The sequence below is a fragment of the Oenanthe melanoleuca genome, chromosome 7, assembly GCF_029582105.1.
Source record: "Oenanthe melanoleuca isolate GR-GAL-2019-014 chromosome 7, OMel1.0, whole genome shotgun sequence".
Classification (NCBI taxonomy): Eukaryota; Metazoa; Chordata; class Aves; order Passeriformes; family Muscicapidae; genus Oenanthe; species Oenanthe melanoleuca.
Window position 1 is genome coordinate 21,368,532 of NC_079341.1, and position 26,161 is coordinate 21,394,692.

The 26,161-nt window shown below is 38.7% G+C and overlaps 1 protein-coding gene across 1 annotated transcript in view; it reads left to right on the forward strand.

Moving 5' to 3' along the window:
• Positions 1–1,703: 1,703 nt before the first annotated feature.
• LY75 (lymphocyte antigen 75) overlaps positions 1,704–26,161 on the forward strand; it is a 43,406-nt gene continuing 18,948 nt past the window's right edge. The window contains exons 1-20 of the mRNA XM_056495719.1: positions 1,704–1,876; positions 3,981–4,355; positions 5,217–5,390; positions 5,698–5,862; positions 6,422–6,532; positions 8,184–8,324; positions 9,893–10,081; positions 10,704–10,861; positions 11,682–11,792; positions 13,019–13,107; positions 13,456–13,628; positions 13,807–14,003; positions 15,005–15,147; positions 20,628–20,709; positions 21,263–21,334; positions 22,752–22,875; positions 23,712–23,747; positions 24,018–24,193; positions 24,783–24,847; positions 25,676–25,752. Coding sequence (XP_056351694.1) covers positions 1,768–1,876; positions 3,981–4,355; positions 5,217–5,390; positions 5,698–5,862; positions 6,422–6,532; positions 8,184–8,324; positions 9,893–10,081; positions 10,704–10,861; positions 11,682–11,792; positions 13,019–13,107; positions 13,456–13,628; positions 13,807–14,003; positions 15,005–15,147; positions 20,628–20,709; positions 21,263–21,334; positions 22,752–22,875; positions 23,712–23,747; positions 24,018–24,193; positions 24,783–24,847; positions 25,676–25,752 — 2,767 coding nt within the window. The 5' untranslated portion in view covers positions 1,704–1,767. The remainder of the gene's footprint in view (positions 1,877–3,980; positions 4,356–5,216; positions 5,391–5,697; positions 5,863–6,421; positions 6,533–8,183; positions 8,325–9,892; positions 10,082–10,703; positions 10,862–11,681; positions 11,793–13,018; positions 13,108–13,455; positions 13,629–13,806; positions 14,004–15,004; positions 15,148–20,627; positions 20,710–21,262; positions 21,335–22,751; positions 22,876–23,711; positions 23,748–24,017; positions 24,194–24,782; positions 24,848–25,675; positions 25,753–26,161) is intronic.

A 26,161-nucleotide genomic window follows, 5' to 3' on the forward strand; every position in this document is an offset into this window, starting at 1 on the left:
AGTCTGTATAATCAAAGATAATACTTTATAAACCAATAAAGAAAAAAGGAGCTGAAATCAGAAGTGTGTATCTGAAAACATATGTTACATATGTCTAGATACCTTAGAGAACCTCCCCTGTATTAATACACAATTGCTGATGTATGTGTTGTAAGTAGCATGCTGGTAATTTCAGAATTGCTGTTCAATAAATATACACTGCATGCTATTAGTTTCAAAGTGAAAGTCTACTACTAAACATTCCCAATCTGGGACATTACAGTACATTAATAACAACACACATTTGGAAAGATTGATGGGAACACAGGGTTCACACTTGCTTCTTGTTTTATTTTAAAAGAGACACACCATCCCACCCCATGTTTAATTTTAGTTTCAACAGCTTGCTTTTGTATCAGGCTCATCAGTGGGGAATTTCTTCTTTGCTCTTCCTGAAAATGAATTCTTTCTGGTAACACAGATTTGATTTTGCTACATCTACAGGCTCCTCTCTTCCTGAACCTGTTTTTTCAAATAGCTCCTGCCTTGGCTGCCATGCGTTGCTCTGCAGTTTCCAGCAGGAGAGAACATTTGTTAACTTGCAGGTGTCTGTTTTTGTTCACTGCATTTCCACTCAGTTCCCAGCCTGCATACCCTCACATCCTGTGTCCCCAGGCGTGCACATTCCTGCATGATGGGCACACTGGAAGCATATAAAACAGACTGCACACTGCATTTCCTATCTTTATGTAAATTTAGTATTTATTTCCCTGAACTGGCTCTTCTAAGTCTAATGAAAATAGATTTTCCTAGAAACAAAAAAAAAAAAAAAAAAAAAAAAGGGGGGAAAAAAAAAAAAAGAAAAAAAAAAAAAAAAGCTTTTTTCTTGGAACTTTGCAAATCTTTTTTCAAACAGCTGGAGCTTGAGCTATGCAGCCTTTCCAGGTAAGTATTGAATCAGATGGCACGTAGCTATAAACTTGATTTCATTTCACATAAATTCTATCCATTTCCCCTTCTTTCTCTTTTCCTCCTTCAGGCTAGCTAGTTCTCGCCACGTAGGTGTTTTTGCTTTTGGTTTCTGTACCTTCTGCGGCCACCCGCACGCGTTTCTCAGCAGCGGCTGCTCCAGGGGCGCGGTGCCATCCCCTCTGCCCATCCCCGGCAATAATCGCAATTTTGGCAGCCGCTCCCGCCTCGGCCGGAGGGGACCGGGGATCGCAGCGTGACATGTATTATTTGTACCATTTTAAATATTTTACTTCAGCGTGCTTGTTAATTTTAGATTATTCCATTCACCTTTTGCCTTTCCTTCACTTCTAGCAGTTACGCGTTCCCTTTTTTTTACCCAACTGAACTTCCAAAGTTTTTTTGTTTTGTTTTGTTTGTTTGTTTGCTTGCTTGCTTGCTTGAAGTTTTAACTTTAATGACCACGCGACAATTCGATCTGCTTTTCCAGCTTTTCTTCGGGTTTATATATATTTTCTTCCACTTTATATATATTTTTTAAATTCCTTTCTTTTTTTCCTCTTTTTTTTTTTTTTTTTTTTTTTTTTTTTTCCTCTTCTCCCCGCCTTTTCCCTTCACCCGCGCTCTCCCGTTCCCGTTCTCGCTCCCGCCGGGGCGGCCCCGCCCGGCCCCAAGCCCGGGGGCCGCTTTCCTCCTGGCAACAAGTGACGCGCGCGGGGCGGCCAATGGGGCGGCGCCGGGGCGCGGCGGGCGCGGCTCGGGCGCGGCGGGCCGGGCAGCGCGGCCGCTCCGCGCAGCCTGCGCGCCGCGGGGACGGCCATGGCCACCGCGCCGGGGACGGCCACCATGGCGGGCGCCCGGCGCTGCCTGCGCGCCTGCGGCCTCGCCTGGCTGCTGCTGTGCTGCGCGGCCCGCCGGGACCCCGCAGGTGAGCGGGTGCGCTGCGGGTGTGGAGGGTCCCGGAGCGGGCGGCGGGGCGGGTCGCGGGCGGTGTGACGGGCCTTCCGCCCCGGCCGCTGCGCTCCGTGGTGAAGTCCAGCGGGGAAGCTTAGAAGGTTTCCAACCTGGGGAACTTAGAAGGAGAAGCGAAGAAGGCAGGGAAAAGTCCCGGAGTTCCTCCCGGGCCGTCGCGGAAGCCGCGGCTGCCGCTCTCCGGTGCCCCCGGGGACGGGCCGCGGCCTTTGGCCGGGCAGCTCGGGCACGGGAACCGGCCCGGCCCGGGCAGAGCCGCGGCGCGCCCCGCCGGCGCTGCTACTCGCTGCGTTATGCGCACCGACACAGAAGCAGGCTCGCCTTTCCCCACGGGAAGCAGGTGGAAAAGTTTCACGTTGAACAATTTCTTGTAAGCGAAAGCCGCTAGTCTGCTCACAGCTTCTGGGAAACAAGCTGAGCACTTCGCTAAGTCGCACCTCGTATTTTTTATGTCCTGCGATAGTAAAGGCTCAGGTTGGTAGCTGAGCATGTCACTAAAACTTCATGGCCATAGCATTGAACTGGAGTAATCATTAATAAATTACTGCACAGAGAGATTTGATGAGACAACATCAGCAGTTTTTCTAGGTAAATTTTAAGTGACTTTCCACTCTGTATCGGTGTGAGGGTTGTGGAGGCAGAAGTGAAAGAAGACGTGAGAAGAGGCTAAAATCTTGTTACAAGAAATAAAAAAGAAGAAGAAAGTCGTGAGGGAAGAATAAAAAGCGAAAGCAGATACAGCACTGAAAAAGTACGGGGTTAAAGGATACCACAAAAACGGGTGGTTGTTAAAATATCTTAATTAATAGGATGAAAGGGACAATTGGTTGAAGTGTGCTACTTAAAAAAATTCACTGTAGTCAGTGGGTGACTTACAGATTCTTGTTTATGGTGTGACCAGCTAGGTACCATTTAAATACTGTTTGGCACTTACACAGTGGAAAATTCATGGGTATACTTGGAAGTAGTGGTAAAATTTACTGCATAACATCACTGAATAGTTTCTTTACTCTTCAGCCAAACCTATTAGTAAGTCATAACAGAAAAACGCAGTGGGAATGTGATTGACAGTGCATTAGTATTAAATGCAAAATGCTACTCAGCAGATTCCTTTTTTAAGCAGCAGAATAATAGCCTTGTGGGTCTGGGACAGCCAAGGTCTGTTTCAGCCTGGTTAGTGGAAGTTCTATACTGTGGCGCCATCTTTATTGTGGCATAGAAGTAGTTTTAGGGACTTTTTCATGGTTCACTTAACCTATTGCTGCTCATCATAAGTGTTCTTCACTGACAGAACTGTTAGCTTATGTTAGGAGGGTGATCCATATACTGTTTTAATGGTATACTATGCTTTATCAACTTTAATTTTTCTCTTTAATCACAAACTACGCCAGAACTGAAAATGAAACTCATCACAACTGAAAATGAAACTCATCACAACTGAAAATGAAACTAGGGGCGCTACATAATTAAAAAAATTATACTCTTAATCTATTGTGTGCTGTCGTTGGTGGGATATTTATTCTACAACTTTCTCCTCAAAGCAGTTAATTTAGTAGTACTGCACCCGCAAAACTGGTTCAAATGTAAACCATACATGCTGGGTATCATACACGATACACAGTTTTAACACAAGTGCTTAGTAAGTGAAGATTATTATTAATTATATTTATGGTGTCTGTTGTGTGTGTTACTGTGTTTGCAGATAGGCATGAAGATGAGATTCTTTATCCAGCCAGCCTGCAAATTAATCAGGGGCTGATGCAATCATCATATGTTAAATATTGAGGAAGAATTCTTATCACTAGAATTGGACTTAGAAGTCTCATTTTATCTCTCCTTGTTTTATAAAGACTTGGAAAGAGGTCTTTTCCCTCAGAAGTTAAGACTCAATAAAGAGCAGGAAAATGCCCTGAATGTGGCTTCTACAAAAGAGGTGGTTTAACGTACAAACGGTTGTGGTACTTTTCTGAAAGCGTTTCTCAGAATGTGATTACCCTTTTAAAAACGAGCTTCCTGTGAAAATGGAACCGATTCACAGCCATATGTTTGTTCTTATACAGGCAATGATGCTTTTACCATTCGCCATGACAAACAGAACAAGTGCATACAAGTTAAAAACTCGCTGATAGTCATAGATGACTGCAGGGACACAAGGGAAGCTTTATGGAAATGGGTATCCCAGAATCGCCTCTTTCACTTGGGGTCCAAGCAGTGCCTGGGACTTGACATATTCACCAAATCGCTGTCTCGCCTGAAAATGGTCGATTGTAACTCAGAATTAATGCTGTGGTGGCGATGTGCTGATGCTTCCATCGTTGGTGCATCTCAGTACAAAGTGACTGTCAAGAATAACTATGTGACTGCAAGCATAAATGCAACAGACCAGTGGAAAAGCAACAATTCCTCCAGTGATATATGTCGGTATCCCTACCATGGTAAGTAAGTTTGCACTTCAGAGAATTTTTATTTGTTAAGGACTTTTTGAGTATGTCTGTGCCAGTAAGTTCTCTGAATCAGTTATGTGAAAAGACTGGTCAGTAAAGCAGTAGAATGTTGTGCTGTAGAGAGAAACCTTAAAGGTTTTTAATAAAAAGTAACTGCAATTGCAGAAGTTGTGTTACTGAGTGGCTTCCTTAGCAGGTTTAAATCCCCCCTGCTCCATATTTCAGTGCAAACTTATTTAATTATATATTAAATACCAGCCACCTTCTCTCAGAACTGACACTGTCTTCCTCACCATGATGGGAATTTTCCTCTTAGCAGGGTTTGAGGATGTTTTCTTTGCTAGTAGGCTGTACAGTCAAATTCAGAGCATGCTGCCAGCTCACAGCCTGACTGGACTTTGAGCTTTGGTATGGCAGTGTGTGCACTTGCCATGGAAGCCAGTCCATGATTGTTGGAAGAAGTGGTGAAAATGTGCCTTACCTTTTCCCTCTTCTGTATGTGTTGATTGTTAAGAGTCCTTGTTCTGTAGGACTCTGCAAAGCACCTGGATTGCTATGGGACGATGGATTATCTGTAGCTTGCCAGGAGGGAGACACATTTCTGCTGTTTCTCAGAAGAAAAAGTACAGAAAAATATTTCTCAATGTAATTTTTTTTTTTTTTTCATTTCTGGCATAGCTGTATATTATCTGTATCAAGAAAATATGGTATTTTAAGACCACAAGTGTGATTTGCATGCATTTAGGTTAACTGTGTCGGTACAATCAGTAACACTGATTTGCTGTACTTCCAATGTCTAAGCAAAGGGGATGTATTTACTTCTTTATTTTACTTTTTTCTTTTTTCCTGCAGAAGTTTATACCAAAGATGGCAACTCCTATGGTAAGCCCTGTGAGTTCCCCTTTCTGTATAACAAAGTGTGGCATCATGACTGCATTCAGGATGAAACACACACAGGAGGGAAATGGTGTGCTACTTCTGAAGATTATTCTCGCGATGGAAAATGGGGAATCTGCTTACAACCAGGTATGTTGGGTTTCTAAATAGACATCCTAAAAGCATTCTGTCACTTTTCTGGTGTACAGCTGCACCTTCGTGTGGCTGTTAAGCTGTGTAAAAGCTTTTCCATTGCAGTTTTGGCTTACACTGCAAGTATTTGTGATGACCAGTATAAAAATCAGTAGACTCTCAGTATGTTATGTTATGTTATGTTATGTTATGTTATGTTATGTTATGTTATGTTATGTTATGTTCAAAACTTTTTTCTTTTGAAACTTTCATAATGTTTCTGTATAATTGTAGTTACAAGTAACCTTCTGCTTTCTTTAAACAGAGGATGGTTGTCAAGATATCTGGGAACATGATCCAGGATCTGAAAATTGCTACCAGTTCAATACACAGTCTGCTCTTTCTTGGAAGGAAGCTTACATTTCATGTCAAAGGCAAGGAGGAGATTTGCTTAGCATCCAAAATGCATCTGAATTAAGTTATATACAAGGTAGGTGTAATTATTTACATATGAATATTGGGAGATCTTTATAAAGTGGAGGCAGCACTTCAGTTTCTGTCCTAAATCTCTGGGTTAAAAGTTGATTGTACTTTAAAATATTTTGGCTTTCATTTGTGTTGCAAAACTAAGCTGCCAATCTCATTTTAGGGAGTTATGATTTCATTGCAGCAGTTAGATGTTGTTCATATTGTTAATGAGGAATGTCCCCAAAATCTTAAGTACAGGTCGGAGTGGCAGTTGGTGTTTTAGCAGCATGTTACTCTCATGTTATGAAATTGTCCTCCCTGATGTTCAGTCTTGACCTGGAGAAATTATCCAAGTGCCTTTGGGGCTATAAAACCAAAAGAGAAACATCTGAAGACATTAGGAGGGAACGCTTGTGTGGATTAATTCCTCCTCAGTTCAATAAAGTTTGCATGTCCAATTATAGTAGCAATCTTTGTTTCCTGAGATGCATGTCATTTCTAATTTTATTTTTGATTTAAAGGAGACCAATAAATGATGAGTTTTTATACTAATTGTTTTCTTTAAAAAAAAAAATCTCTAGGCAAGGATGACATTGCCGACATTTTCTGGATTGGCTTAAATCAACTGGATGTTTCTGGCGGTTGGCAGTGGTCAGATCACAAACCTTTGAATTTTCTCAACTGGCATCCAGGTACTGATATTTCTGGTGTAATGGACAATATTCTCAACAGTAACTAGTATTAATTTTTTTTTCCATCTCATTCCATTTTCAGAAGCATCTTTTCATCCTAGCCAGCAAATCTTTCTATTCTCATTTTATATTTACGGCTGATTAGGTTAATAAATCTCTAAAAAGGTAAAATTTAAATAGTATTTTTGAAGTCTATTTTAGTAAAGTATCCACAGCTTTCCTAGTTGCTGAATTTCTCCTCCCACTGACAGAATAACACTGATTTTCCTCAAATATGCAGATTGTTTGTGTTTATACACAGACTGATGTTACCTGGAAGTTTCACTTGAGTTTTTAAACCTCAAGGTCACCTAAATTTATTTCAATGTGAAGATGAAAGAAGTATAAAACCTTTGGAAAACCTTTTTAATTACTCCAAGGGTGCTAGTAAGATTAGTGAGACTATTTGAAATTTTCAGGATGAATTTTATGTTCTCACAAATATTTCATGAATCTATGTGTATATGAGAATCCCAGAGTAATAGTCATCAGGAATCCTGAAGCTAATGTTCTGTCATTCAAGCTGTATTTGATCTTTAAGTGGAATTCTCCTTTTTTCTTTAGTTTCTAGAATAGTGCTGCAACTGGAATTCTGCGAAAAGTTGAGAAGTGGTTTTTGTTACTTCTTTGATAGCTTTGCTAAGAAATTTCTGTGGGATTTTCCGAATGTACTCTGTCTTTTGGAAAGGTTAAGAACTTTGCTGCTTGTGCTATTGACTGCACCTTCTGGAACTGTGACCACTCTGTAGGACTGTAATGCAGAGCTAGAGGCCAGACTGTCCTGAGATGTAGGGGCATAGTTTAGTTTGCAGTCATGGCAGACTGCTCATGTCTACCCCTCTTGTGAAGCTACTTACTGGTGCCTTACAGGAACTTAGATACCTGCAAGTTGAGCCTGTTACTTTTCCTTTCACTTTACCCCTCTGAAAGGATCCTGGCCCTGTACCACTGTTCTTTTTCATGGAAAACTGAGATTTACCTTGAGCTTTTTTTCTGTGAGCCTGAACGAACCAGTAAAGGGGGAGCTGAAGTGCTCTGTGTAGGTAACAGCTTGGGTTTGTATTGAGGCTCAAAGAAAAACTAAGTTAAAAAGTTACATTAGAAAGGGGCTCCAAGGGAAGCAGAAGACTGCAAAAAAGAGTTACTCTCAGTGTTGTTTCAGATCTGGGGCCTTGTCTAAGGTTTTTTTGTTAACGTAAAGGTTATGGTTATCATTGCGAGAAAGTGCAGAATGGTGTTTGGAGTGAGGGTGAAAAGGGATTGCCAAAGGAAACTGAGGGCTGCAAAAATGGCTCTCCCGTGAGATATTTTTAGTCTGGGAAAGTGCTCAGCTAAGGGTTTCTTGTATTGTAAATAGAACATTCCTTCTTGTTCTGTGATTAAACATTGGAAAAGAAGTCAAGATTCCTTGATTCTGAAACTCTCACAAAAAACATTGTGTGGGACCTGTTCTGGGACAGCTGCCCTCAGTTGATGCAAATTATGTTCTTCAAATACAAGGTGCTGTACTATCCAAAATTCTTGTACTGAAAACCAGTAGTAAAAAGAAGCAGTCACTGCCTTACTGTTTGGTAACTTGTGCTGTTATGTTTTTATTTGTTGCTGTCTATAGATATGCAGAGTTTATCCCCACTGGATGGGATGAGTTGTGTGGTGATGAATGCTGCTTCAGGTCAGTGGCAGAGTTACCACTGTGGGACTCAGCTTCCATATGCTTGCAAGAAGTCACTCAATGAAGTTTCAAGCATTCCAGGTAGGACAGTTTGCATTTTTGAGTTTTGTATGTTAATAGGAGTATAATGTTCACTTATGGAGTCTTTCTTTTCCCTCCCAAGCTTTTTCAGGCATCTCTGCCAAAACATTTTCACAACAGCTTTGGGTTTTTTAGCAGAGCAGAAGCAAACTCTGTTTCTTCAGTGTCAAGATGATGCATCACAAACAGTTTTCATTTTTTGCAGCTTTCTCATTCACACGTAAAGCATTTTGCAGCAGTCCTGCCCTTTTCATCACATTTTCCTCCATGGCTTGTGCCTTATTTCATGTATTACTGGAAGTCTGGAATTGGCAGTTGCATCCCAAACCTTTCCATCTTTGCTTTAAGCCTGTTTCTCTCATTCTTGGTGTGTATTGACAAAAAATGGGACTTACCTGGGTCTTGGATCAAACTCTGTTGAATTCATATAGAAATAGTCAAATAACCTTACTGTCCTGAAACCAGGCCAAGGGCTGAAAATCAGAGTGCAAGAGTTGGTAGTTTGTTCAGTGTGCAATCTTTACTGGACCCAAAGCAGCTCTTACAAGATAATAATTCCTTTATCCTGACCTACACACACAAACACACACAGAGGCCTTCAGTGTTTACAGTGTCCAGCCATGACATATAACTGCTTCCATGCTTTTGGCCATTTATCTTCCCCTGAATGTCCAGCCCTTCTCATGTCCATGACCTCTTCTATGTGTGCTTTGGCCTTACCCAGTTCCCAGGGCTCCAGTTTGCAGGGCTCTCCTGAAAAAACTTACTAAAAGGTAATTGTCTTTGAATGGCTAGGAAGACTAGAGGATAAGAGGTGTGGAGTGTCTCTGGTTAAGGCATGTTCTCTTCAGTTCCCCCTGGAGAGGTTTGTGCATTTGAAGAAGAAATGGTAGTCACTTTAAATTTAACTGAACTGGTTCAAATTTTGCAGTGATGCTCTGAAAGCTAATTGTCAGTTAACAATCCTGTTCTCTGGCTCCTCAGTGGGATATGTAGTTATTACCAGTGTGTTTATATAGCGTTTTATTCATTAAAAAACAAAATTCCTGTGGTTGGAGTATTTTGTAGTGTGTTTTGAACCAGAAAGGCTATTAGTGTATACGTTTTCAGCAGCCATTAAAACTAGCTAGAATTCTTGAATACCTTGAGAAGAAAAAAATATTTAAAACTAAGCATTTGATGAGTTGTGTGCTTCTTTCCTGCAGTGAATCAACTTGATTTATCTTCAGTTGCTTTTGAAATCTAGTTTACAGTTACTTTTGAACCTTTCACTTACACTAATACCAGTTTAATGTAATTCAGTCCTGATTTCTACTTTCACTCCCACTAACTTCTTTCTCCTTCTACCTATTTCATGCCCCCAAAATATTATGAGTTTCCTAATGCTGCATTGAAGTCTGTTTGTTTAACTAAGCTGTGACCCTTTCTTATATGAGGCCTGAAGAGATGTGAACACATTCTGATTGCTGCATTCTGGCTATTTTCAAGGTGCTGCTGACTTTACAGCCAACTGCTTGCACTAGGCAATGTAGAACAAAAGCCTCTAATTCCATTCTCTTCATTATTAGACTTTTGGAGACACTTAGATACTCGTTGTGATCCCGGCTGGCTCCCCCACGATGGATTTTGCTACATGCTGATAAACAACCAGGCACCTTGGAGTACAGCAGATGAGTTGTGCAAAGCAAATAAGAGTAACCTCATCAGCATTCACTCTTTAGCAGATGTTGAACTGATTGTTACAAAGCTTCATAATGGTAAGTTAGGGTAGTTGTAAAGGTCAAGCAGCCAGTGCTGCACACCATAAATTACAAACTGCTTTCCACGTTCTAGCATATGGTTGTCATAATCTCTAGCTTTTAAGTGTGGTGTTAATGCTGAGCTTGTACTCAGGCTAGTGTTGAATATTGCTGTGCAGATCCAGGCCCACTGTGTTAGGAGTTGTTCTGGTTCAGTCTATTAATTTATTTATTTACTAGGCTAACCTACTTCTAGTTTTTTTAATACTTGATGCTTAATTTGCTCCTTCAAAGAGAATAGTCGATAGTTGGGTCAATATTTTGACTGCTGAGTCACTGAACTAATAAATAGTATCCATAGTGTTTGATGTTATTGTCTGCCTACACTCTAAATTTGGTTGAGGTCTTTTTTTGCTTGTGTGTTGGTTATTTCTGTTTGTTTGTGGTTGTTTTTTTTCCTGTTTGTTCCCTCTCTGTGAAACTTACTGAAAGTCATGAATATAAGTTAAGAACAAGATGACAAACATACCTTATGGTGCACAGTATGATAAAAAATTTAATTTTGCTGATAACACATTACTTTCTTATCAGTTTGAATATTATATTGAAATGACAATGTTGACCTAATTTTAACTTACAGATGCTGAAGAGGAAATGTGGATGGGTCTCAGGAATGATGACGTGCCAACCTTGTTCAAATGGTCAGATCACTCGCCTGTGGTTTTTACCTACTGGGATCAGAATGAACCAAAAGTTCCCTTTAATAGCACTCCTAACTGTGTGTCATATTCAGGCAAGGTAGGAATACCTTAAGTGTTGAGTTTGGTTGTTGGTTTGTGTTTTTTCGTCATAGTAGAGGCAACATTGGTGTGTGTGAAAGTTGAGGAGGGGGATAAAGCAGATAGCTGGTCTGTTCTGGAATAATCTTTAAAATACATTTTTCTACAAGAAAATTTCTTAAAATTATTTAGGTAGAACTTTGTAGCTGTGTACTGCAAAGAATGGAAGAAATGACTGTTAGCTCTGAGACAACCACATTGTTGGCCAGACAGTTGACCTTGTCACTCTGTATTTTGGGTTATTGTATTCTTGCATATCTCTGGCAGAAAGGTAGGAAGGAAGGGAAATTTGGGTTCAGTCATCTCCCAGACCAAGTTGGGTCACCCAGTCTGAGGATGGAATGTTCTAAAAAGGGTGTTGGTGAAGGAAGGAGGTCACTAAGAGTGGGAAGCAGGCTATATCCCACCCTGCAGATTTATTAGGAAAGGTGAGCGTGCATTTGCCTGCTTGTCATCAGCCTGGCACTGGAGCTGCACTCAGCTTCTCTGAGCTGAGCACACCTCCTGCACCTCTTCCCTTCCTGGGCTAAGAGAGTTGGCACCACCCCGGCCTTTTCTTTCCTTTTTGGATGTGATCCAGAATCCTCCCATCTCCTTGCGTGTCAGCTTTCTCTCTCCCTTCCAAACATGTACCTATGCATATAATCCAGGCCATCCCACCCAGTATCTATACTAGACGCATTTTGTCTTTCTTGCCAATGGAAACAGCCCCTGCAAACATAGAAATTGAAAGATTTTCAGAACTTAAAATGTTTTTTTTTTTCCTTTTATTCTCACAGCTGGGACAGTGGAGGGTCAAATCCTGTGATGAAAAATTGAAATATGTTTGCAAGAAAAAAGGAGAAATTTTGAATGAAACAAAATCAGATGAAAGTTGTTCATTGGAAGAGGTAATAGGAAGCCTCTATTTCTTTTATTATCATTTGGCTCAGAAACCTGCTTGAAATCCCTTGCTTTCTCTACTTCCATTTCTTTCTAGTCTGTTCAGTAAAGTCTGTGAAACATTTTATCTGAAAAAGGACGTTTATATAGCTTAAACCAAATGTCACATTTTCCTAAGCAGGCTCTGCATGTATTATCAGTCTGTTTGTTGATGAAAGTATTATGAGCTTGGACCCAGGAGAAGTTATGTTTTATTTATTTATTTAAAGTAGGTTGATTTTATTAGAGATGTTATTGATAACACCACTTGTTCTGTTGCTTTTGCTCAAATTATGTTTTAAAATTTAGGATAAATACTTTGCAACATAAAGATATGCAGAGATTGTTGACTGAGATTAGGTTTGTTACACTTCACTGGATCATTTTTGTTACATGACTTGAAGATGGGGGCTTTTTGGTTTTTTGATTTATTTTTTTATTTTTTTGTTTACAGTATGGCATTTTGTGACTTAAATAAAGCTTTTGTCTTTTAAATAGCCTGGGATGGTATTCCCAGCTACTTCAGAGTTATTTGGTTCAGTTTTGTGTGGCATTTTGCTTGCAACAGGAAAGATGTTTACCCTTATCTTTCTTTCTACATGGCTGTTGTACTCTGTCTTTTCAGAGACTTACAGCATGTAGAGTTACAGCTTTCTCTGCTGTTTAGACACTAGTGGCATTGCTAGGCTAGAAAAGAGTTAACACATTAATGTTGAAATTTCAGTGTAAATATGGGGAGAAATGTTTGAATAATAGAGAAATTTTGTAAGTTCACACGTTTTCATTATCAAGTATTTTTCTCAAAAGTAAAGAAACACTGGTGTATGCCTTCCTGGTATTTTTGGGTTTGAATCCTGGCGTTGGTGGAACAGCATGAAAACTCCTATTGTTTTGAATAGGACTGGGCTGTTGCCCTTGTGTTTCTCTCTGTAAATGCACATAGTGGTCAGAAGACTCTGCCCAGGCAAGCTAAAACAGTGCTGTATTTTATTCCTGTGGCTGCATTATTTTTTGCAACTGTGAATCTGAGAGTTGATGGTAGTGGACCTTGTGTGTGACACAGTGCATTTCTTTCTTGTATATGCTGTGCCAGCTTGTGGGCACCAGCCAGTGTTGGCAATGATTTATTTTTATCCTGTAGGTAATGCCTAAATTAGGTTGTTTTGTATAAGTGTGGTTTTTGTTCCCTGACCAGGGGTGGGAGAGACATGGAAACTACTGTTACAGGATTAATAAAATGGAAGTTTCATTTGGAGCCCAGTGCAATCTTACAGTGGTGAACAGGTAAAGCACATTTGTAATTTATGACCAGGTTTAGCATCATAATCCTAGAGATAAAATCAGAGATAAAAACTGCTGTATCATAACTAATGGTTTATAAAGAAAAAGTAGAAAAAGAACTGCTTTTGCCAAGAGCTAGAAAGCTGCATTTTCCAGGGTGTGACAATGGTTAACCTAGAATGTGAAACCTGCTTGGAAGTATGAGAATTCCCAGCCTGCTGACCCCATATTGGATATGGGACTGCCTGGATGACGGCTTGAACTGACTCATGTAATAGCCCTGGATTTTTAATTGTGTCAGTAGTTTAGTATCATTCAAGTATTAACTCCTAATAATCTCTGAATTTTCAGGTTTGAACAAGAGTTTATTAATAGTCTAATTAGAAAACACACCAAAGTTGAAGAAAGGTACTTCTGGACCGGTTTGCAGGATATTAGCAAGTCAGGAATATATTCCTGGGGTACAGTGGATGGGGAAACGCCTGAGGCTGTGGCATACACCAACTGGAATTCCATGCAACCAGGTAAATTTGAAAACTGAAAAACACATAAAAATACTGTGCTTTTACATTGAGCAAGCACTGGAGTACCATGCTACAGAACTCCAAGCATGCAATAATGTAGTAATTCACAATTATGTCATGGGTTTTTTTGAAAACCAGCCAATGGTTTTAAATGTGGTTTTGGTGGCTTTAATTTTAGAGTTTTCAGGAGGATGTGTGGCCATGTCCAGTGGAAATTCTCTTGGAAAGTGGGAAACCAAGGATTGTAAAACCACTAAAGCATTTTCTGTATGCAAAAAATACATTGGGAAGCCCAAGGAGCCAGAAGTGCTCCCAAAGCCAACTGATCCCTGTCCCCCTGGGTGGCACAATGGATCCGGCCTTGCCTGCTACAAGGTAAAATTTTATTCCTGTTTGGTGTTAATTGCTCATTACTGTATTGGAGGAAATGAGTGATCAGCTGCCATTTTGTGGGCATAGCTGCCCTGGAGGGCATTTTGAGGTGCTCCTCACCAGGAGAGGGAATTGGTGTTGATTCAGATTGACTGCAGTAGTGGAAACAAGCAGCTGTGCTGTTTAGCTAAGTAAATTTGTATTTAGAAATGCAGGTTTTTCCCCTCATATTAAAAATTAAATTAAGTTAAAACTGAGGCTGTTCATTGGATTATTTATTCATTATTTTTGGACTCAGCATCTGCAATGATCTGTTTCTTGTAAACAGCTCACGTAGCAAAGTGGGGAAACCCAACAAGGGTGTGGGCAAGCATCCCGAAGGGATCAGTCTGTGCTGCTGTGCAGTGTCACTGTCCCATAGCTGATGGACATGACAGCTGGCCTGGCAGATTCTCCACAGCTGCTGTTGACCAAATGCAGCATGTCTGTGCAGAGAGATCCAGCTGATGGGAATTGTCTTGGACTGAAACCAAGGGGATCAAGTGTACATGTTAGCTGAGGTGCATGAGCCAAACTTGTACCTCAGATGCTTGCAGGTAGACAAGGGTGTGCCAAAGAACTTTATTCATGCACATCACTTAAGTGAACCCAGTTTCAGTGAACATTAGGTGTTGTAGAAAGAACAACGTCCCTTAAAATTTACAACTTAACTTGCAGTTATGGAATGAGCAGGCTGGTGGTTTCTAGAATCTTTCTGGTAAAGAAAAACAGAGAAAGTCTGTCATGTGGAATATGTTGTGTTTGAAACAAATTTTGTCAGCTAAACTTCAGAGTCTGGCTGTTGTCAAACAAACTGAAACAAAAAATTGTTACAAAGTCAAGTTCTTTCCCTATGGAAATGCCAGTTATTAAATCTCAAGTGGCTATGTTTTAGTAGAACAGGAGTGTTTTAAAAATACTGCCTCATGTGTCATTTTCTGCTCTGACATTTGGCTGTTGTGAAGTTCTTCCACAGTGAAAGAGTTCTGCGAACCAGGACCTGGGAAGAGGCAGAAAGGTTCTGTGAAGCCCTCGGAGGCCATCTGCCTAGTTTTAGCCACTCAGAAGAAATTAAGGCACTTCATTCTATCCTGAGAAAAATGATCAGGTAACAAACTAGCCATGTTCTAAAATTTTGATTCTGCAGTGGACTGCAAATGCTGCTGCTGACCCCAAATGGCAAATATGAGATAGTGTGTGACAACTGTGTTTCCCACAGAGCAGCTAGATGTGGCATTTGAACTGCCTTGCTGGAAAATGTCAAGGGAATACAGCTTGGGCAAATATTTCACATTGCTAGAGGCAGCACAGGAAGAGAAATTTATGTAATGGAAGATGCTCAAAGCAAATCTTAGTCTGTTGTTATAATGCATTTTTCCTTCTCTGTGTTGAATTTTGGCACAGCTGGATGGTAAATGTACCTATTTTTTACTAGTACATTCTTTAGAGATGAGTTATTATTTCAGTTTTTCAGATATGTGTCATTTTTATTCATGAAATGCATCCTGACTAAACTGGGTGTTAACTTTTGAAAATGTGAATAATGTAGTGTCCAGCAGTCTGGTTGGCACAGATCCTATTTGGCATAGCTGCACTGACACTATATGGGCATTAGATGGGTGTGCTGAATGTTCTGGTATCAACAGATTAAATGCTAAATAATTTATGAGTTTAAAGCTTTATTTTTAATCAAATGAACTGTCATTGCTAAGGTTTATTAGGCATGGGTGTGATGTCAGATCCTTGTGTAATATTTTTTTTTGATGGACAGTCTGTTTTTTCAGAACTTTTGCCTGCTTAAACTCAAATGCTGCCAGTTATGTGATTTAAATTTTTTCATCAACAAACTAAATCAGGATTATTGCAGAATTTGCCAGCATACAACACAATGATTAAGTTTTTAAATCTGATGATTGAAGTGGTGCCTACTTGAGAAACCAGTGAACTTTTTTTAGAAGTGCACGAGTCATGAACATTACTCAGTGTTTATGTTAATAAGAGACAAAACCAAACTTGTATGCTCTATATATAGATAGTTGAGCTTGTGTAAAAGCCACTTGTGATTCCTTTGCTAAACTGGCTGAAGTTCCACAATAAAAATCAGTGCACAACGTATTTCTAGATGTAGACCTTATTAGATGGTTTTGCAATTAGGAATTCTGTTTTAGTGCACCTAATCTACTATGAAATGTGAATAGAGAAGTAACATTTTATTTTCCTACAAGTACTTGGAATTGCTTTTCAGCTTGCAAATTGTCTGAGGTGTTAATTATATTTTCTGTTAGGAGTTTAAAGGTGGAAACTTATATCTTCTGAGGTAGTCAATTGACATACAATACTTCTGCATTTCCCATAATTCAGAAATTTTGAACTTAGTCTGAAAGATGATAAGTTCCAGTATTTCAATATTATTCCAGCAGAACTTAAAATGAAGGGCAATATATGGAGCCTGGTAGAAATTGACACTGCAGTCAGTGTTGCAGTAACTGCTCATATCAAATACAACTGAAAACACAGTATTTTTATCTGGGTAACCCCTTTTTCAGCACTTCAGAACATTCAGAACTGAAATACTACATAGTTGATATTGACTGAGGTGTTTTAAATAATGTTTGTTTAGATAACATGATGAATTGTTGAAGATAGTTATGCCTTTAAATTACTCACAGGTGTTGATTACATAAAATATTTTGGAGGTCAAATGTCAAGGGTAGTTAATCTAAAAATCAAGCTCCTTTAAGATAGGAAATGTGAATTATTTCACCAAGAACAAATACTTTAACTAACTGGGAGAAATCACACCAAGGTGCTATTAGATGTGACTAGCTGCTGAAGTGTGGTGACATGCAGTTTTTTCATATTCTCTGTGTTTACTCAGTGCAAACTCCAACCTAAAGCATTCATTCAGTGCATTCATTTCAGCTTGGGGAAGGAGCCACACCTCAGCTCTCTTGGTTTTGGGTTTTTTCCCCTTGCACAGTTCTCTGGTGACTCATTGAGAATTGTTTGTTTTTAAATGTTAGCAAGAGTCATTTTGGTTCACCAGGAAAAGGGCAGCTTGCCTAGTCCATTCTGTTCTTTACTCAGATTCCACCTTAGAGTCAAATAAGAGCCAAAATTGCTCCAGCCAAGTCAGGCTACTGCCATTGGAAAGGAAAATAAAATTTGCCTGCCAGCCTTCCCCTGTGTAGAAGAAATAGGAGATAACCTCTTTTGGCTTTAAGGGACATGATACAGGCAGAACAGATCTGGTTCAGTTACATCCATTTCTTTTGGACTGCATTTGTGAATATTTTGCATCTTATAGCTGGCACACAGGAGGAGAAATAACTTGGACTGCTTAGAAGAAACATTTGAGTAAGGGTGCCTTACTGGAAAGAAATCCAGGTTACCTTTTATATGAACAGCTCTGCAGCTGTAATTGGTTTGAATCTAGAAAACCTCACAAACACTTGAGTTATAAAGAAAAAAAATCACCTTAACAGAACAGCCAAAACAGCAATAAAGCTGAGATGCAAGTTGTACTAATTGCATTAATTCAGCTTCTCTTTTCTTTCACTCAAGAGAAGGTAATTAGGAGGATGTGATTTAGCTAGTGCAGTAGCCTGTTACAGCAGGGAAGACAGGGTGGCCAGATGGGCTTCATGCAGAGTTTTAGGTCAGCACTGCCTAAGATTAAATAATGCCTTAAATTGCACCTTACCTCTTGTCAAGAGCTAGGCTGACCTACAAGCCCCTAAAACTTCACTTAGGCACTTAATCTTGTGTTGGAGCTGTCATAAAGGACAGAGAAAATAATTCTATATTTTGGCAGTTAGAATATGATCAGAAAAATTGTGGGTTTATAGTCCCTTCACAATCTGATGTATTTCTTCGCTCCTATAGTACTTTGACTTTTAGGAATGTTTAGCTCTGTGTAAAAGAAAAACTACCAGTATTCTGCAGTAATTGCTAGAGATTTAGGGTCTTTCAGTGTCAATCAGTGTGGAGTCCATTGCAAAGCACAAATTGCATGTATGTTTTAGTGTAAAACTCAGGATACTTAAAGTTTTTAGAGACAGTTCCAGGAGTGTAGCTCAAAGAATACCCTGTCACTGATAATCCATTTTGATATCAGTCCATAGGATGAGTTTTAAATGCTTTGCACTGAGGAGACTGATACTTGAAACACAAGCAAATTCCTTGCTGCAAGCTTAATTGCAATAGAGAGTCTTAATTCATCTTTGTCTTAAATGGTGGAATTTTCTCCTGTGATGAGATGACAGTATAATTTCAGAAGGTGTTCAGAAGGTTTTACTGAAGCTTAAAAGTACTGTCAAGTGTAGTGTAGCAGTTACTAAATTACTCATGGTCATGTCTGAACAATTCTGAAAGAAGCAAAAGAGGTACATCAAGGTGTAAAAGCCCAGTCAGCTGAAAACATTGTTCTGTTTGCAGGCTAGTAATTGTAAACTGGGAGATAAGCTGAGAAATTCTGGCACACTTTGTGTTTTTAATTTATTTATTATATAATAGCCAGATAGATATTGAAGAAGTTTGAAAAAGTGCTCTAGAGCCTCAGTTAATTGCTGCAAATCAATTTGAAATGAGTGTCTCAGTTTTTCTTTTTAGTGGATATTCCTGTGTGGTGATCAGCTGCTTAAACTGCACTAAGTCTGTAGGTGACAATTAGGAAGGGAGGTCCATTTCTTCATTGGAAGAACAGCCACAGAAAAACAAAGTCCTAAAGACAAATAGCCAAAAATCGTTTAGCTTCTTGACAGCTCTGAATGTTAGGCTCACAGTTTTCCCTCTGCAGTCATATGGGGCATTTAGGCTCTTTTAAGGCTTCTTAGTTGTATCATTGAAAGACTAAAGATTGATCAGTATGATAAAATCCCACTACAGTGATTACACTGTTTTACCCATGTCAGAAAACTATTCCTGTAGTTGAGAACAAAGAACAAAAAAAGTTAGATCTGTTGATGGCTGATACTTTTCTTCCTAAAGGAAACTTTACCAAGTAAAGTACTGTTGCCCTTCTTGGATTTCACCTGCTTAGCTCACGTACCCTGGGGTAAGCTGTTTCTTGGTGCTGCACCATCATTTTTTGTGGTGGTACATGTGGAAAGCTAGTGGCAAAGCCTGATTCTGAGTCCATCCTCCAGGTAATAAAGTAATTTTCATAAATTTTCCAAGTTCTGGCTTCAAATCACTGAGTTTGTCAGCACTACCCTCTGGGGGAGCCTTTTACAAATTCTGACCTCTGCTGGTCAGATGTGTCTGTCCAGTTTTGAACTTAAATTTATTTTTGAGTTGTGGTTCCCTCAGATATGATGTTCTTTTTCCTCAAATTGCTCCTCTTCTTGCAGGTTTAGTCTCCTAAAATATTATAAATAATAATTGTATCCTTTCCCTCTTTCTTTTTGAAGCCTAGCTAAGAAAATCCTTAAACCTTGTTAATAGCCTAAACTCTTAGTTTCCTCAAGTGTCCTGTGTTCCTTCTCTGCCTTTGGTGCATCCTGAGGGGACAGTGCTCCAGATACAATCCTTCAGGAGCCCTGTAATGTGGCATCAGTGCTTTACTGTTGCTGTCAGACCACCTTGGTGAGAGTGCCTTTCCCACAGCTCTTCTGCAGAAGGGTTTCATGTAGTCTGTGATTTCATAGTATACTCATGGTCTTTCTCCCCTCTGCTGCTTCCAGCTGATACTGTCATTCAGAAAAGTGCCTATTGACTTTCTTGGGCTGGGTAGTGGATTGGAGTGAGTTATAAAGTTCAACAGCCTGCATGAAATTGAATCTTTGAGAATTTGCAGTACAAAACTAGCCATGCAATTGGACTAGCACCTTTAACTTTATTATAGCATCTTTAGATTTATAAGCAAAAGAGTATGGTAAAGGATCTTACTGCAAATTTGACTATTTGCATTGTAAACCTATTTTTTTCAGGTAATTTTGTATCTTGGAAATAGGAAATTTTAGATTTAAGTATCTGTGGTTTTTGAAAAATGAGGAAGTAAAAATTAGGAAAAAAACAGTTCTGATGGGATTAAAATTTCTACTGTCACTTGTTCATTCAACCATTGAAGTCAGTGGCACTAGGTGCTGATTTATGTCTACACCTCATTTATGCATAATTGAAATAGGTACCCATATTTAGTGTGTTTATACCACTTACAGAGTTAGGGGAAATATGCCAGTTCTTTGAGTAGAAGCTTTTGTGTTGTTTGAGGAAGAGTGTATTTGAGCTGATAGCCTGATAGTATTTAAGAGATAGCCCAAGGTGGACAAGAGAAGGGGGACCAAACCATATGAACACTCTGTGTGTGATTCTGGAGGAAAAGTGTAGAAAAGAGACCATTATATTGAGTGACAGCTGATGAAGTGGTGATGCAGCCCACAGAGGAATGAACTGGTTTAGTTAGTTTTCTTTTGTACAGAAAAGGTCCTAGTCCTTGTATCTATTTTCTGTTTGAGCTGCTACAACTTGCAATGGTAAAACCTTGGGTTTGCTGCTTGGTCCTAAATGCCATGCCATAGGTCAGTCTTCCTGTTAAATGAGCTGAGCCATATGCTTGACATAAGATTGTGTCTTGTTTATTTACAGCAATGACAGATGGGTCTGGATTGGGATGAATAAGAGGGGTCCTGATTCTTTGGGAACTTGGCAATGGAGTGATAACAAACCTGTAAGTTAAGTTTTAACCAGGAAGTGTCACATACTGATTTGTTTCAACTAGGACTGAATTAAAAGTAAATTGATGAATATTTTAATTAAAATATGTCAGGTCTTTCAACTGATTAATAATTCAGAAGAAGATTGTGCACCTAAGTGCTGCCATCCAAGCAGATTTCCAATTAAAAACTTATCTTTAACAAGGTTAACCTGATTTCCTTCTCCATTATATATAAAAATAATTTCACAGAAAATGGAAGTGGAGAGAATGTGGTGTGTTAATGCCACCCACAATAGAAGGGAGGGTTTATCAGCTCATTTCCTTGCTATGTCAGACTTTTCCAAAAATGTCTTCCTCACTGTAATTGTTTCAATTGTCTCTGAAATTGTGACTCTTCCCCCTCTTCCCCAAAACGCAGACTCAAAACTGAAGGAGTAACTGCCATTCAACACATATATTAATAGTAATAAACATAATGGGACCCCAGATTTGAATAGTTATCTCTTGGGATTGCCACAGCAAAGTGTCAGATGCTGATTCTTTCACCCTGTCCATCATCCTGTAGGTAACCAGTGTTGTTATGCCACTTGACTATCTGGAAGATGAGTATGATACAAGAGACTGTGCTGCATTAAAGGTTAGTTTCAAGGTTTTTAATAATGTGTGTTTTACTTGGAAGTACTTGGGAAAAATACTTTTTCCAGTTGTACACTGAATTTAGGTTTAGATGTTTTCTTAGTATAGTGAAAAAGCTGTAGTGTTCCCTTTATCAATCTATACCTATTAGAAACTTTCCCTTAATCAAGTATTTTTTTTTATGAGCCAAGTACTGTGCTAATGATAACCTTTCATAGGACTTCTTCTGAACCTTTTTAATTACAAATTATTTCAGTGACAGTGCTTTCTGTATTGCATAATGCCATTCTATTGATCTCTTGTATATTACATATAATTCTTAATGATGTGTCATGGAGTCTAAAACAAAAAAGCACAGAGAGCCCTACCAGTAACTTTTAAAAATCTATATTAGCTTTTCTTAAATACAGATTAAGAAAAAGTTTGAAACCTGAAGAAAGGGAATGCAGTAGCCAGGGCAGAGCCCTGTGTTTACTGTGTTTGTGTTTACTGTGTTTATTTCCTTATTTACTTGTGAAATAGACTGTATGTGCTCTCTTGGTTTCTAATTTCAAATGTCAGACCTCAGCTTGATTCCTGATTAAGCTCTTCAATACTTAATTTAGTCTTGATGGCATGAGTTTTAAAATAGCCTTTAATTTTTCTGAAATATCATCTGACTTTTTGCAGTACCTACCATCACTTTTAACCTAAATAGAACCACCTCTGCTTTTGGGATTTACTGGGGGAAAGGATAATTGCATCACTTCCCTTCTCTTCACAGTCATTTCCCTCATTGGCTTCTCCTGTGTTCATGACCCCAGACTGAGAAGCTGGTCGACATTGAGCTCCTAAAATTTTAGACAAAGGAGAGCACTTTGAAGGGAATGCTGTGAACATAATCACTTTCCTCTTTTCCCTGCTAATTATAGACATGTTATTTCAATAAATTATAAAAAATTCTACTTACTGGAGAGACCAGCAAGAGTGAAGTCTGTTCTTCAGGTTTGATTGTAAGAAATAATCTTAAATAAGAATGATTGTTTTTGTGCCAGTGCAGATGGTTCTTTCTTTTCAGCAGAAATGAGAATAATTTCAGTGGAACACGTTGTAATAGGTAATTTAATAATAAGCATTGATGAGAAGCTGGACACTATAAAAACCTAAGAAATGTTATTTTTTAGAAAAGGTTTTTAAAAGATTTGTATGTAGACTGACCTTAAGCCCTTTACATAATTGCTTCACAGCATTGGCTAACATGGAGAGTTATAGTTGAAGTTATAACTGTATCTGCTCTTTTATTTGCAAAATAAATTGTGTGACTAACAACACAGTAAAATTCACCATCTTTGCCAAAGGACCTTTTTAATATAGTTTAATTTTATATTTCAAAGGCCTATGCTGTCCTAACTCAGTTCTCTGTTTCCATTTGAATGCAGACCTCACATTTTTCACGGAGATCATTTTGGAGATTGTACTTCCATGAAGGCAGAGACCTGGAATTTTACTTTAGGCCTTTTGATTGTGAAGCTAAGCTTGAATGGGTCTGCCAGATAACAAAAGGTAAACTGCAGTTACACCCATTCATTCATATAAAGAGTTTAATACAATGAGTTGTAATTATTGCCCTATGATAGAAACATTGCAGACAATATTTTGTTGCCTCTCTGAACTGCTGAGAGGACAGTACATGAAATGTCTCACTGATGTCACATACAAACAGATGTACACTTAGATCAGAAACTGACCCTAAGGAGGATGCAGTATCACTGCTCTCATATTCTTTCTAGTCTCATGAAGTAAGAGGTGGTTTCTTGTGTGGTGATACAAGGCACTGAGTTGCAGAATATTTTTATTTGACTTAATCTTTCTTAGTGATATTTTTAACTAAATCACCATAAGTATTTTGGCGTTACAGTTGGCTTCAGCCTTAGGCAAACTAGGCTTCTTCTGGTAAAAACTGATGTCCTAGTTCCTCATTGTCAGGCAACAGAGGAGTGGAAATTCAAAAGAGTTGTATGGCATATCTGCACAGATCCAGGTTTTTTCATGCAGTGTGAAATGTAATCCAGTAGACTTTTACATTTAGGTTGTTGATTAAAAGGTGTCTTGGGATGAAACTTTCTTTTTGGGGTGAGATACTGGTAGAAATACTACCTTGATGCTTGGGAGATGAAAAAAAAGGACCATAGATGCTAAAATGGAGGTATGCAATACTCCCATTAATTTTTATATCAGCTCATTGTAAACTATTAAACCTGTGTATGATTTCATTCTCCTTTTTTTTTTTTTATCATGAATACTGAGAAGTATGAGTACTAACCATCACTTTTATTATTGGTGGCCACAGTCTTGTTGGAAGGTGAATTCAGTGACTTTTCCTTTTTTCCTCTGGACAGGTAGCACTCCAAAGACACCAGAGTGGTATATACCAGGTAATTGGACTTCCTTTATTTTTTCCCACTATGTGTGTAGGGTTGTTTATACTCACTATCTTTTCTTAGTTTTGTTGCATTGCTACTGCAATACCTGTTTCATACCAGAAAAGGTTATGACTGATAGAATTTTGAGATTTTGAGAGAGTTCAAAATGCAGAACGTTGCCTCTTCCTTGTGTCAAATTGAGATTTCTTCATACATTCAGAAAAAGAAAAGATTTGTTTTTCAGAATTCATTTCTTACTTTTGTGGTATTTCTTCCGTGTAGATGAAATTGGAATTCATGGAGCCCCACTTGTTGTTGATGGAGCAGAGCTGTGGTTTGTACCAGATAAAAACCTGAGCTACCAGGAAGCTATTTTCTACTGTCAGAAAAATGATAGTGATTTAGCCTCTATAGAGTCTTACCCAAAACTCAGGACAATACTATCTCAAATAGAAAAGGTGAGGGGGTGTAATCTGTTTTCACAGTTACTTTCCATTGCAAGGAAATTTACATGCCAAGTTTTTCAATATAAGAAAATGTTAATCCTAAGTTCTTTCTTTTTCCTGTTTGCCTCAGTTTTCAATTGTACTTAAAAGGAAAAGATGGGATAAAAGAGAATTGTTTTAATGGCACTCTGATAAATCAGAGTTTTTAAATTTAAAAGTAGGTTTAACAACATTAACAAACTGCAAAACTCTGTGAGTAGTGAAAAAGTGTCTTAGCAGAACCACCATAAAAGTATCCCATTGTCTGCAAATATTTCAGTAACAATTGTGCTGGTTCTTAATTTTGTGCACAGGACAACACATAGTATTTTACCTGGTGAGAGGATTTAATTAGAAATGCATGATGGTCTGATAAGCTTTATTGAAAGGAGTTTGTGTTGTTCATGGCATGAAAGTACATTCTTGTAAGGAATCTGAGAAAAACATGTCAAGTTTCAGTACCTCTGTGACTAATTTTGTCACATTGCTCTATCTTTGGTAGAGTCAGAAGCTCTTTCTGTGTGGGTTGTAAAATACTGGGTTTTGTTCTTTGCTTCCACAGTTATCAAACAGCGAACAGAAGTGGTGGCTGAAGTTTATTGATTATGGCTACAGCTATCATTCACCGTATGTAGAATAATTATGGGACGCTTTATTTTAAGTTTTGTCCTTTTTAATTAGAGTAGTTAATTCATAGTAATGCTATTGTAACTGAGTTAGTAATCCATTTCTTGTGTGTGTTGTCAGAGCCTCTAGATTTCGGGTTGTTGGGCTTAGTCTTGTTTTGTGAATCCTTGAAATATATGATCCTAGTAGCTAATGTATTCCCTTGATCTTTGAAAAGGTTTTATTAGGGTTTTGAGCCAGTTTCTATGTTCTGTTAACATTTGGAGAACTGACCAAAAAGAGTGCCCAGTCTGTTGACTCTCAGGATTGAGGAATACCCAAGAACAGGGAATGGGAAATTGGCATAAGGACATCACTCACAGTTAGGTAATGCCAAAGTCTTGGAGGGCTTTTAGTATTTTTAGTTTTAACTTAACAGCCTTGTAGAGTTGAGATGACTCACAGCAAATCTTGCATCATTCCCTTCTTGGCTGCAGAGAAGATTGACTGACTTCTTACAAGGGAAGTCACTTTCCAAAATGTTATAGCAATGTACTATTGTGAAAAGAAAACCAGGGCTACTTGCTGTTCCATTCACTTGTCCTGACAAAGTGCTGGAATTGCAGCATGGTGATAAATAACCTCATTCTGTATGTCTCAACACAGTTAATTTGGGCATGGTACGTAACTGGTGAGCCTACCACATATTTATTTCTAGCCTAGTTTGTGTAGGGCATCTAGAAACAGTTAATAACCCAAATTTTTGTTTGCACTGACACTTTTGCTATCAGAGTTTCTCCAGAAAGGTCACATTGAATTGGAGATTAACTCTGAAATATTTATATCCAGTTTACAGTTATTTCCACGCTTCCATGATAGACTACTGAGAGATTGCTGGTATATTTCCAGAAAGAACTGGTATAGAGGTAAGGCTGTTTTGATTTTTTCACCCCCTCTACTATTGTGTTTATTTGAAAAGAAAAAAATAGTAATTATTGTTCTACCCAAACTCTTCTATTAAATGCAAATTGATACCAAATTAGGAGTGAATGGCTTCTTCCTGATAATCTGATTGACTGTCGAATCATTGTTACTTCCTCATGGTAGAAGCCATGCTAATATTTCTTAATCACCAGAAGCAAACCTGAATTCAAGTGATAAATTTTTATGATAGATTGTCACTCTTTTTGCAGCAGAAGTTAATTAGGTGAAATCTGGTTTCAATGGCTACCTTTTTGTGTTTATGCTACATACTCTGGCCTCTGGAGTTTGTCTGGCAGCTGTTAGAGAGGTTGACTCTATACTTGCAAATGTGTGCATATCTGGAGACACAAA